The sequence below is a fragment of the Electrona antarctica genome (genome assembly GCF_951216825.1).
Source record: "Electrona antarctica genome assembly, chromosome: 3".
Classification (NCBI taxonomy): Eukaryota; Metazoa; Chordata; class Actinopteri; order Myctophiformes; family Myctophidae; genus Electrona; species Electrona antarctica.
Window position 1 is genome coordinate 24,305,648 of NC_136808.1, and position 13,241 is coordinate 24,318,888.

General features: G+C 43.2%; 1 protein-coding gene across 1 annotated transcript in view; it reads right to left on the bottom strand.

The window, feature by feature from the left end:
• Positions 1-12,396: 12,396 nt before the first annotated feature.
• vstm2b (V-set and transmembrane domain containing 2B) overlaps positions 12,397-13,241 on the bottom strand; it is a 41,098-nt gene continuing 40,253 nt past the window's right edge. The window contains exon 4 of the mRNA XM_079496258.1: positions 12,397-12,688. Within this exon, the coding sequence (XP_079352384.1) occupies positions 12,600-12,688 (89 nt within the window). The 3' untranslated portion in view covers positions 12,397-12,599. The remainder of the gene's footprint in view (positions 12,689-13,241) is intronic.

The following is a 13,241-nucleotide window of genomic DNA, read 5'->3' on the forward strand; positions in this document are numbered from 1 at the left end:
CCACATGGCTCCAGCCGACTGGAGTGTAAATCCACATGGAAATGCCCTCGGTGTAGAGGTGTAACCCTGGCCTGACCCACGCATCACAATGTGCACGCAACCGCGGTGACGTCACTGTGACGTTCACACCACTCCAAACCAGTATATTTCTAGAGAAGCCGAAAAAAGCCCGCCACAGAACCCTGTCTTAACACTGAAGAACAAGAAACGCGATTATTGAAGGGACAGTTAAGACGGCTTGACCCGCGGATCTCCTTGCCTTGAGGAATAGTGTTCAGAGCTTTGCTCAGCCTAAATGGATACCAGTATTGCTGAGGATTCCGAAGATTTTACCTGTCATGTGTGTAAAGACATATTTAGACAGCCTGTTCTCCTGTTATGTAGCCACAGCTTCTGTAAAGCCTGTCTACATGCACAGTGGGGAGAGAAGGGAAACAGAGAATGTCCACTTTGTAAGAAAATATCTTCAATGCGTGATCCACCCTCTAACATGGCTCTGAAGAACCTGTGTCAGACCTTCCTAAAGGTCTTAAAGGAGCTCTTGCAGGATAAATTGAAGGTCTTTTATAAAGTTAAGGCAAACTGTGACCAAACGGAATCACACATTACGGTCCAGACCAAAAACACAGAAAGGCAAATTAAGGAACAGTTTAAGAAGCTTCGTCAGTTTCTAAAGGAGGAAGAGGAGGCCTGCATTGCTGCACTGAGAGAAGAAGAATTGCAGAAGGGTCAGATCATGAAAGAGAAGATTGAGGCTCTGAACGGCGATATTGGAACCCTCACAAAAACTCTCAGAGCCATAGAGATGGACATGAGAACAGAGCGCATCATGGAAATCTACAACAGCGCAGTAGAAAGAGCCCAGTTCACGCTGCAGGACCCACAGCTGGTCTCGGGAGCACTTATAATAGATGAGGTCAAACACCTGGGTAACCTGACCTTCAAAGTCTGGGACAGGATGATGAACAATTGTGTCTCCTACTGCCCTGTGACCCTGGACCCCAACACTTCCCATCCAGAACTGATCTTTTCTAGTGATCTGACCTCTGTGAGACGGAGGGAGGAAAAGGAGTTTACCGACACCCAAGACAGGTTCGACTACTACTGCTATGGCTCCGAGGGCTTTAACTCGGGGACTCACAGCTGGGACATCGAGGTCGGAGACAACCCAGACTGGATATTGGGCGTGTTAGAAGAGTACCAGAGAAAAAAGAGGAAGAAGAAAGAAACAGGCGGCGTTAAGTTCTGGAGAATACGTTTTTATGAAGGTACGTACACAGCATATTCGTCGCCGGGGGGCGTCACTGTTCTCAACGTGACGGAGAATCCCGGGAGGATCAGAGTCCAACTGGACTGGAAGAAAGGGAAGCTGTCCTTCTCCGATCCCGATACCAACGCGCGCCTGCACACCTTCAAGTACCCATTCTCGGACACAATCTTTCCGTTTGTTTTCAACGGTACCACTATCCCTCTGAAGATACTACCGCGGAAGATCAGTGCTATTACGGGAGACGAAGGCCGAATCACCGTTAAAGCCAGGCGTTCATTTGGCCGTCCATCGTGGCTAAGGTTCAACAAATCCATGTTGAACTTCCCAAGTAAATACAAGCTCACGAGCTTAGTAGCGTTGTCGGGCAGGAAAAAAAAAGCAAAGACGAGCTTAAAAACGTAATACGTGTGTCACGTGGTTAAGCTTGTAGATCTGCCCTTTTTGGTACACAACGCCATTTGTACTACGTCGTATACTGTAAACTATAGGCTGAGCACGTCCATAATCAGCTTTTTTGTTACCGCTATGTTTACCGTTCCATGATACCTGCGATGTGTGACCAACTAAGTTCTCCCAACAGTTTGCTCCAACGATCTATCCATGGCATTGACGGAGGATTCATTATTCTTATAGTCTTGCGCAGCCAAATGATCAAAGATCCCCCCCTGCTGCTGGTATGTCTTAGGGAAATCTAAACTCAATGTATGGGCTTGACCAGTGAGGGAAAAGCAGTCCTAACAAACCTACAGTACCACACACTGCTTTGAATAACAACCCTGATACCATCCCGATATGAATTAAGGCCCACCCTGACGTCTTTGCATAGATTCTGTGATGCTGTTATTTTTTTGAGTGGTGGTAGCCGCTCCAACATGTGACATGTGTGTTTGGGTGTCTATTAGTCGGTAGCAGCACGGCTACTTTGGTCACTGTGTCTATACACCATCATACATCAGCACCATGATAAAGGGAAGCTCAGTGGCCTTGTGGTTAGTGTCCGCCCTGAGACTGGGAGGTCGGCCCCGTCCGGGTCATACCAAAGACTTGATAATGGGTCCCTGCTTGGCACTCAGCATTGGATTGGGACCCTATGGGCCTCATGGCTCAGCAAGTCGTACTTATGATAAAGGGCACCACTCACTTCACATAGGTTTAACTTTTACATTTCCAAATGGTTTCCACTCCGTTTTAGCACATTAATTGAATTTAAATGTTACGACCCTTTGTCTAGGGCTAGAGTAGTAACATAAATATGGAAGAACGGCAACTGCAGTAAAAACTGAAATGATTTATCATCTCAGTAGCAGCAGGTTGAGCATGACAAATGTCTCATATTGACTTCAGGGTGAAGGTTTACAATAATTCATAAAATCCTATACTAAATCCTTACCTAAACTAAAAATAAATACACTGGAGAAACCAGAAGTAACCAAGCAAAATAACCCTTCACCCATATACGGCTCTGTGGCAATATTTTACAAAATAATTAATCAAAAGACAAATAACTATGGCGACAAATAACTAAGGACCAAACATAATCAAACAGGATAACTAAATGCAAAAGGAAAAACGACATGATTCTTTTCAGCTGCCATTCCCCAGCACTGTCTAGGTAGAATGAAGTCTTTATAGATGAGGAGCCAGAAGCACAGCCATTCATGGCCAGGGCGTAGATGGAGCCGACGAATGAGGAGTAGAGGACAGGACCAGGGGCCGGACCTCCGGACCTGTCAATCTGCAACACCACCTGCTTTCAATCAGCCACTTAATTCACACTCAATCACCAATCAGCACCACACCCAACTCTCCACCATTCTCACAGCATTCACAGCACCATGCATTCTCCACCTTATGAGGAACACAAAAAGGAACAATGTAATACGAGCCACCAATTAGAGTATACAATAATAAATACAAAATACTGCTGGCCGTAACAGATGTCACCAGACATATCAATAGGCTGAGATCTCTGAATGGCTGGCTATACGCAAGACTACTGTATTTCCACGTCAGCTCCAAAGGCGGGTGGCTTTTACAGATTGCATTTGTGATTTGTCACTCATGATCACTCGATCATGCTGAAGAATCGATGAGTTTTGTAATTGTATGACATGTCATACAACTTTGAGCCCTCACTATATGAGTAGATCTGTAGTTGACAGCTTGTCAAGTGATCCGTCATTTGCACTGCTGTGATCATCGTATTGATGGATCTTGTATTTGCCACTCAGTAGGCATAACCTCCAGGTTTGATAATGATGTCACACGCATACCCTCTATTGCTTCCCACTGCATGGTGGTTGCATGCTTTGCAAATCCATTCGTTTCACAGAATGTAGCAAGGGAGGTCTGTTTAGACAGTATACTGCACAACTCAGGCCTGTGTGTGTACAGTAGGTCGTTATTGCGAGGCATAGGAGCCGGGTACTGGTCAGAGCGAATACCAACTAAGTCAAACTCTACCAACTCGCACCGGGCGTACAGCCAGTGGAACTGCTGCAGCCTGGTATTCGTAAAGTAACCTAATAGCTGGGTGCGGACTTGTAAAGATTTAGGGGATATACTGTAAGGTTTTCAAAATGCTGTGTTTGCACAGACTCAAATATTAGATAGGTGTACATATTGGTATGGTTTAAAACCAAAATAATTGATAAAATAGATTGGGAGAATGGTTTCAGTTACTATTGGGTGTGCTAAATAACATACTACAACTTTAGGAAAAACGAACAACCAGAAAGGCATCGTTTTCAAGATGGCGTTCACTGTGGCTAAAATGAGCTAAAAAGCGTATAAACTGGGATTTAATATGTAAAAATCACAACAATTATGCACTTGGTAACTACTTTTTGAATTTTTGCATGGTGTTAGGTATGGGCATAAGGTTTCAAAAACCATCGCAAACTAATTTGGCTCGCCCCCTAGTGGTCGGTTTGCAAACAGGCTTTCTATTCCTGAAAAGTTGCAATGCGTCAATGGAAGCCATCGTTCTCACTCTAAATATTTGTACAAAAAAGTCACTGGTGGTGGATTTTATAGATTATCTTTTCTATTAATGTTTGATTCATGTTAATGTGTATTAGAGTCAGTTAAAGCTGCTATAAGCAATAATATGTCAAAATTGTAATATTTTTTGTATTCAAACAGCAATGGGTAAAACACTCCCCCCAAAAATGTAGTCTCTGTGACACATCTATGGGCCACAATCTGCATTCAAAGATGTTCTTAGAAGCTTTGTCATTGGTCGAAAAAAACCCGGTCGCAATGACTAACCAATCAGGAAGTAGACAGGCAAATCGACCAATCACAAAGCTTCTAGGAAAATCTTTGAATGCAGATTGCGGTCCTAGATGTGTCACAGAGACTACATTTTTTGGGGAGCGTTCTACCCATTGCTGGCTGTCTGAATAATAATAATAATAAAAAAAAAAAAAAAAAAAAGGTAATTACAATTTTGACCATGTGGTTCAAAGGCTCTATCGACTGTGTTACCCGGACACACCCATGGAGACCACTTTAAAGTAGATTTGAAAGACGTGAACAAATATTACTGGGATTGTACCTTACACGAGTGGCAGTATGCACAATAAACTCGTTATTTAATGTGATTATTGATACCAATCATTGTCAACCATTTATTTGTGTATTTCACTATGTCAAGTACATTTGTAGTTATATTGTTTCCTGTGCAGTCTTTTTAGTTTTCAAAGCCTAAAATTCAGTTACATTTAATGTTTATCTATATGTTCCAATGTTCAACGTGTTCTTAATATGATGATTGTACATGTCGTATAAAGGCAGGCCAACCCCCCCCCCCCCCCCCCCCCCACAGCCCTGCCTTGACAACCCAGCCTGGTGGGTACCCTCTGTTAAATAATTGATTGTCAGAGCCAGAAAAAGCTGTCAAGGCAGTCTTTTTTAAGTTAAGGGTCCCTCGTCCACAACAGTGATAGCCCACAGCATACATTGACTTCTATCTTTCACTGTGACTGTGTGTCTGCCTTGATGTTAACCACATCAATTATATACTATACTTTGTTGTACACCAAATGTTGAAAATAGTCAATTTACAAGTTCACAGCATGTCACATTACATTGTGTGCTTGTACTGTACTGTAAATGTGTATATACTGTATACGCTATCTTATAATAATAAATGCACAACATCTTAAATAATGTACACTATCTTGCCTCTGTCCATCATTCCTTCCCACTAAGACGGGCACAGTGTGTGTTTGTGTGTGGGGTGGGTTGGATGTGGAGATTGCTTCACCGAACTTCCCAAATTATAGTTGAGTGTGGTGCCCATCAAGGCGTGGCAGGACTGCCCAAAGGGGAGGGCGGCTGGGGGGGACAAGGCAAACAGCCAGGTGGCACACATAGCGCAGTAAACTTTAATGCTGCCAGATGGGGGGGAACAAATGGAGTGTGCAGGGCTGGACAGATGGCTGGGTGAGCACTGCACGAGCACGCCACTATGTATTTAACTGCATGCTGGGAGTTTTCACCCTGCCACTGATTAAAAACCAAAGTGAACCGAGTGCTGCAATGCACAGCTGCAATGCTGTGTTCTGCTGTGTTCAGTACACGAGCTGTGTGAGGCCTCAGATGTTTACTTGTTGTCTCCATGACCCAATTGCTTTTCTCTTGTATTTAAGTGATAATACTTACATGATTATTGTTGAACTCCATTGTGCATCTCTTCTGTATCTGTTGCTTACTGGTTGTCTGGTTTTGCTTGGTCCCCGCCTCCTTCTGTTTTCTCTCCTCTACACCAAATCCCTTCACTGAAAGGAACCAATCAATCTACATGCTCACATCATGTTGCATTTTTGGTGAATGTTCACCTATTATGGCGTGCCCAGAATAGGGAGGGTTCATGACGGTACATTTAAATATTAGTTATTTTTTTGCTTTTTGCCTTTATTTGCCTTTGGAGATAGACAGGAAAGAGGGAAAGAAAGAAGGGGAGAGACATGCAGCAAAGGTCGTCATGAACGGGACTCGAACACGCGATGCGCTGTCAGGCCAGAGCCTATATGTGGCATCATGCGCCTGGACCACTAGGCCAGCGGGCGCCCCCATGACGTTAAATTAAAATAAATTAATTCAACATTTAGTAAGCTGAATAAAAAAATAGGCTAAAAAACGAAATCTAACTGAAACTGTACTGTGTGTGTATTCACAAAACAAACTAATAACAAATACAGAAAATTCAGAATATGTTCTTATTTTTGGTCTATCAATGTTTTGCGTAGTTATGAAATATACTGTAGCTTCTACTTTTTTGTTTTAGGTTTGCCTTTTACAGGAATCCACTTGTAATGGTATATGTGTTTTTAATTACACAATTTCAGACTGTTTTCCATATCATCCTCTGACTAATCTCTCAAGAACAGATTCTGAGCTGCAAATTCAAAGGAAACAAACGGCAGAGGGCGCTGTTTTTCCTTTTCTTTACAGATGGGTTCTCAGATTGTCCTCTGACAAATACTTTATATTACAATAAAAAACAAAAACTAACAGTAGCCTAAAACTAATAAAAGCGACACTAAAACTATGTCTAAGTGTTCTCAAAATGAAAACAACTACTGCACACTAAACTAACCCTATAACTACCAAGTACCAAAAAAAGAAAAAAGAAATTATCAAAACTAACAAAAAAATGAAAAAGAAAAGAAACAGAACACAAGTATGATAAATAAATAAATAAATATTTCATATAAACTCAGCTCAAAAAGTTAAAAACTTAATTTTGGTCCATTATTTCAACACTTCACCTACTACAACAAGGTACAGATTGTAAGGAGCATGCAGGCCAGCCAACACTGCTAAACGTGTGTGTGTTGTTGCACCCCACAAAAATGTGCCAAAATGGCAAATGGTTGGAATTTAACCCTTGCTTTGAGTTGCTTAGTGTTTTTGGACGATTACACTCTCCCACAGTAATAAGGACAAAACAACAAATAATTGGCATTTTTACACTTTATTCATTTTACACTCAGTGTTAGGGAACTCGGTAGCTTGTGGAAGATCCATATGCAACCACAACACCTTGGCATGCCAGGGGCGGTACTGTATCTCTCTCACAGGCAAGGCAGAACTTGTCATCATTGAAGGCAATGTCAATGCACTGGAGCCAGGGGTGATCCCAGAACTTCAGAATCTGGGACCTCCAGGATGACAACGCTCACCCCCCACAGAGCCAGGATCATGCACAGAGCATACCTCCAAAATTTGGGAGTGGAATGGAATGGCCTGCCATGAGTCCAGACCTCAACCCAATTGAACACTTGTGGGATCCGCTTGGGCGTGCTAGAGTGACCAACAGAACCACGATGGCTGACTAGCAACAAATCCTGGTTGAGGAATGTGATGCCATCCTGAGGAATGTGATGCCATCCTGAGGAATGGGATGCCATCCTGAGGAATGGGATGCCATCCTGAGGAATGTGATGCCATCCTGAGGAATGGGATGGCATCCTGAGGAATGTGATGCCATCCTGAGGAATGTGATGCCATCCTGAGGAATTGGATGCCATCCCATAGCAAAATGTGGATATAGGTTTGGTGACCAGCATGAGGACAAGGTGCCACGGATGTTGGCACCGTTTGGCTGCGTTTGGATCTTCCACCCGCTACTGAGTTCCATAACACTGAGTGTAAAATTAATAAAGTGTAAAAATGGCCATTATATGTTGTTTTTTCCTTATTACTGTGCAGTGCAATCATCCAATCCACTAAGCAACCCAAAGCAAGGTTTGAATGTCAACCATTTTGCCATTTCGGCAAAATGTTTTGCATGGGTGTGCAACCAAGCCCCCAGAAGGGCTGGACAACGTTGAAGCGCTCGGCCCTACTGGTCAGAACTGGGACTGCAGGCAGGCCCGTGCGTGCATCGACAACATGCGGAAGTAGGTGCTTAAAAACGCCACTGAGCAACTTCCATCGAAATGAATAGCAGGGGCGGGGCTGTCTGCTCGCTAGCTTTTATAACTCTATGGGTGCAACTCACACGTTTAGCAGTGTTGCTCATTCCACAAATGCCTGGTCCTTGCAAGCTGTACCTCATTGTAATGATGACCAATCAACGATTACAATTATATCATTCCGAACTTTTTGTGCTGACTTTAGCGCAATAGCGCAACATCATGCCCACAAGGAACACGTTTGACTGCAGTTTGAACTGCAGTTTTCCAACATCAGATGTCATGAGACAACAACAGTCAGATCACGACTACACAGGCAGACAGCAGACAGTATGACAACAACTGGGTTAATCATAATCCACTTTAATCTCAGCCTGCGTGGGTTTTTTAATTTGTGAAAGCATTACTTTAGCTCTAGACTTATAAACTGTGTGTGTGCGTGCGTGCGTGCGTGCGTGCGTGCGTGCGTGCGTGTGTGTGTGTGTGCACGTGCTTGCGTGTGTGTTTATTTTGTGTTATTGCTAACCTATGCAAACCGGGAAAGTGTCGTTGTCATTTTAGATTTTTGCGCTGGTTATTCAAACATAACAGATGTTCCAGCTTCAAGCTTTTTTAAAGATTATATATATATATATATATATATATATATATATATATATATATATATATATATATATATAGCATATCTGCTATTTTTTAAAAATCGTGAAAATGTGTGCAAATCATTGAATATATATATTCTTTCACAGCGTACGTTTTTAACTCAAATCTTTGCTTCTGGGGGCTCCCTGGAACAACATATTTTCAGATGGGGGGGGGGGATTACATATGATTCTGGGGGTCCTTGACGATTAAAAGAAACAGATAGAGTGGATGTTTATGGGCACGACGATCAAGATGGCGTGATGCAGTGTTATTGACAACAACAGCTAGCAACCAGATGCTAACGTGAGTAGCATTATGACTTGATCAATCAAAAGCACTATAAGACACCGATAGAGCACCGAAGTCTGACGTCACTTTCAGTAGAGGGCGCCAGCACACAGGTTCATGTATTTTCTTATTTGCATTGAAATCCCCATAGGGGGATTTTAGGTCGCTTCATATAAGAACTGTGTTTGAAAAATAAACCGATCAACCAATCAATGATGTCCATTCATATTTGATACAGCCAGTTTCTGGAGAAAATGGAATTAATTTAGCCGCAAAAGCCTTGAAACTACATATGAAAGCAATGTCGCTGCTAATATGTCACGCCCAGCTGTCAACACATTGCGTTCCTGAGATTCCTCGTTGACGTAAGCTCAGCTAGCGGTGACTCGACTCGTACTAACCACGAAACATTAAATATCAATAAAAATAAATTAAAAAAACGTAATTAACATGTCAGTTTATGTTGTGCGACGAGCAGCTGCCACCCCGCCTACCCGGAAATGTTGTCTCTGGGTTGTTTGACTCGTTTCTAGCGCTTATTGTGTTACTCTTTGGGTATATTTCCACCTTCAGTCGATGCTTCATATCCATATGAGTGAAAAGGCCAGATGATCAGTTTATTTTTCAAATACAGTTCTTATGAAGAGATCTAAAATCCCCCTATGGGGATTTCAATGCAAATAAAAAGTACACAAACCTGTGGACTGGCGCCCTCTACTGACAGTGATGTCAGGACTTCGGTGCTCTATTGCCGGACATCAACGGCAATGGCGTGGAGCGTAGCATATTTATTAATTTCCGTAGATCTACGCCAATGGCGCAATAACTGTTAAGAGGACAACAAAAAGCTAATAGTAGGCCTACAGTAGGTCATGGATTCCATTTTGTCATTACACAGTAAAAGTCTCTCATTTATCCATTTGTAACTCTGAAGAGTGTAACCAAATGGACCATTCTGGATTGGTCCATTTGGTTAAATTTTTTCGTGCTCTATGCAGTTCTTGAATTTTTTATGGGAGCCCCAAACCGATTGTACGTATAGGCTGTTTTGTTGCAGAAAACAATTTATTTTATGCCAGTTAATTTTTAGTTGGCTAAGACTAGATAGTTTAAGTAGCCTATAGGTAGGCCTAAAGTTAAATGGATTGTTCAAAGACAAATTAGAATTTGCTACTAAAAGTAACACTAAGACTAAGTTGCTAAAATACTTTTAGTCTTACTAGAATTACTAAAATTACTAGGCTAGGTTTCTGGTTTAGGTTTAGGTTTATTCTAAGTGGGGAACAAAGAACCTTTTTTGCATGGTGGGGAACATAGAACCTGCATAGGGAACATAGGTACGCTCCCGCTTGACCCATGACCCAGATTCTGGGTCATGTTTGAACAGAGTTTTGGCTTTACTCAAGTTGTCGTACCTCATACGCACGCTATGCCTTCTTCTTTGAGTCTTTGACACACTTGTTTCATGAATAATCAACAACTCTCTGGAGTCACGCCTCAATATGCCGTGTCCAGACCGTCAGAGTTCCAGCTACTAGGCCTGTCTCCAAACGGTCTTCTTCCCCCATCCAAGTTTTAGTGGAAATTCTAATCCGGCTTTACATAATACATAATAGCACAGAGACTGCCTCTAATCCCAGTTACTATAATGGTCTTCTCTCAGCAGAAGAGGGGGGGATTGTTTCATTTGAAGCCTTCAACACTAACAGTCTTTGACACATTCGAATCATAACACAATCTATATGTAGGCTAGACAAACATCATCTTTCCTTTCACGTGTTTGCTGCAGTTGGTACAAAAAAAGTTTCTCGCGTGACAAACTTTCAAATTGAGATTTTATTACAAAAAAAACAAAACAAAAAAACGACAACCTTCGATTCAACTGGTGTTGGCAACATACCAACAAGTTATTTTTTTTGTTTAATCTCATATATAAATGAATGTCTCACCTTGATCACCATATCATTAATAAAAATAAACATTATTGAAGGTGACTAACAACAACAATGTAATGTAATGTGTGCCTTACCTTAATCAAAATATATCAGTTTATATTTTGTCATAGACATCATATGGAACGAGGCATTGAGAACAAAAGCGTGTGTGTCTGCATTTGTGTGCGTGCGTGCGTGCGTGCGTGCGTGCGTGCGTGCGTGTGTGCGCGCACTCTTACTCGTGTATGTGTGTGTGTCTGTGTGTGTGTGCGTGCGTGTGCGTGTGTGCGTGTGTGCGCGTGTGCGCGCGTGCGTGTGTGTGTGCGCGTGTGCGTGTGTGCGTGCGTGCGTTTGTGCGTGCGTGTGTGTGTGTGTGTGTGTGCGCGTGTGCGTGCGTGCGTGTGTGTGTGCGCGTGTGCGTGCGTGCGTGTGTGCGTGCGTGCGTGCGTGCGTGCGTGCGTGCGTGCGTGCGTGCGTGCGTGCGTGCGTGCGTGTGTGTGTGTGTGTGCGTGCGTGCGTGTGCGCGTTGGGGAACAGAGCACATACTGTACATTGGACGTATAGGCCTACACATTATTGATGCGTTCTGAGAGACCCCTTATAGAACAAGATGGCTATTTTAAACTGCTCAACAGCTCATGCAAATCAACCCCCGCACTGCCCCCGATAGACGGCATGCACGTGCCGTCTGTTGGAAAACAAATGGAGATGCCGGGGCTTCGACGGGATCACATCATGAAACAAGAGCTGTTTCCGTGGGTTCCTATATATGCACTCTTATATGATATCGAGAGAAAAGAATAATGTCGGCAAAGAAATGTGATGGCGTGAAATTACCCCTCCCGAAAAAAAAGAAAGGAAAAGAAAAAAATATATACAAAAACGAAAAGATCTCCACTGTAAAATGAATAAATTAAAAAAAGAATGGCCATGCGTGAAGCAGGGCGGATGCGATGCAGGCAGAGCGCTCGGCTTTCGCGTGGGAACACCGTAGGGCTGTGCGTGGGAACGGAGGCTTGTGTGTGCGGCTTCTCTCCATTATAAACAATTCCATCTCCTGGTTCCCCTTCTTACTCTCTCTCTCTCTCTCTCTCTCTCTCTCTCTCTCTCTCTATCTCTCTCTCACTCTCTCTCTGCAATCTGAATCGTATAATCCCACAATCCTCTCTGCTCCTCTCGCTTTTTCTGTCCTTCCAAGTCCAAGGAGCATGTCATTCTCTCTCTCTCTATCTCTCTCTCTCTCTCTCTCTCTCTCTATCTCTCTCTCTCTCTCTCCTTCCCATGCATTGCCATCGTTTTTGATTTCCACCTCCTCCTATATATACTTCCTCTCTCCTTTGCACCGCTCACGTGGGTTTATTTATGGTGTTTGTGGTAACATGGTGTATACATGTATTTATTATCTATAATATTCCCCCTCCTCCTCCATCGTCGTCAGCCCCGCCGGGTCGATCGATCGGCTCTCGTTGTTTGGTACGTCAGTGAGAAGAAGAAGAAGAAGAAGAACATATAGGTTTGGTTCCAGTCTGTTGTTTTTTAGTGGGTCAGCAGGAAGGGGAGGAGCATATGGAGGAACAGGAGGGTGATGAAGAGGAGCGGGTCCATGGTACTCATCACGCCAGACCCTGTGTGTGGGGAGAGAGAGAGAGAGAGAGAGAGAGAGGTCAACACACATTAACCTGGACCTTGGTTATGCTGCATGTATTAATGCCATCTATAGATGGTTACCGTAACAACCTGCAGACAAATCTGCCAGAGTGAAAAACATCACTGTATGCAGATTAATAGTCAAGCTAGTAATCTCTGTGTGTGTGTGTGTGTGTGTGTGTGTGTGTGTGTGTGTGTGTGTGTGTGTGTGTGTGTGTGTGTGTGTGTGTGTGTGTGTGTGTGTGTGTGTGTGTGTGTGTGTGTGTGTGTGTGTGCGTGTGTGCGCGGGTGCGGGCAGTGTGCCGTGTGCGCGCAGTGTGCGCGCAGTGTGCACGTGCCTGATGGTGAATAGAACAGTCACAGCAGTTTACATATATACAGTTAAATGTGTGCAGTATATAAGGTACTCAAACTGTCAGCTGAGCAGGAGTGAAAAAAGAGGAGATTTGGAGAGACATAGATCAGGACAGGGAAGGGCAAAATGTCAAAACGGATTGGGGAAAAGAGAGAGCCATTTGGCAGATGGATTGT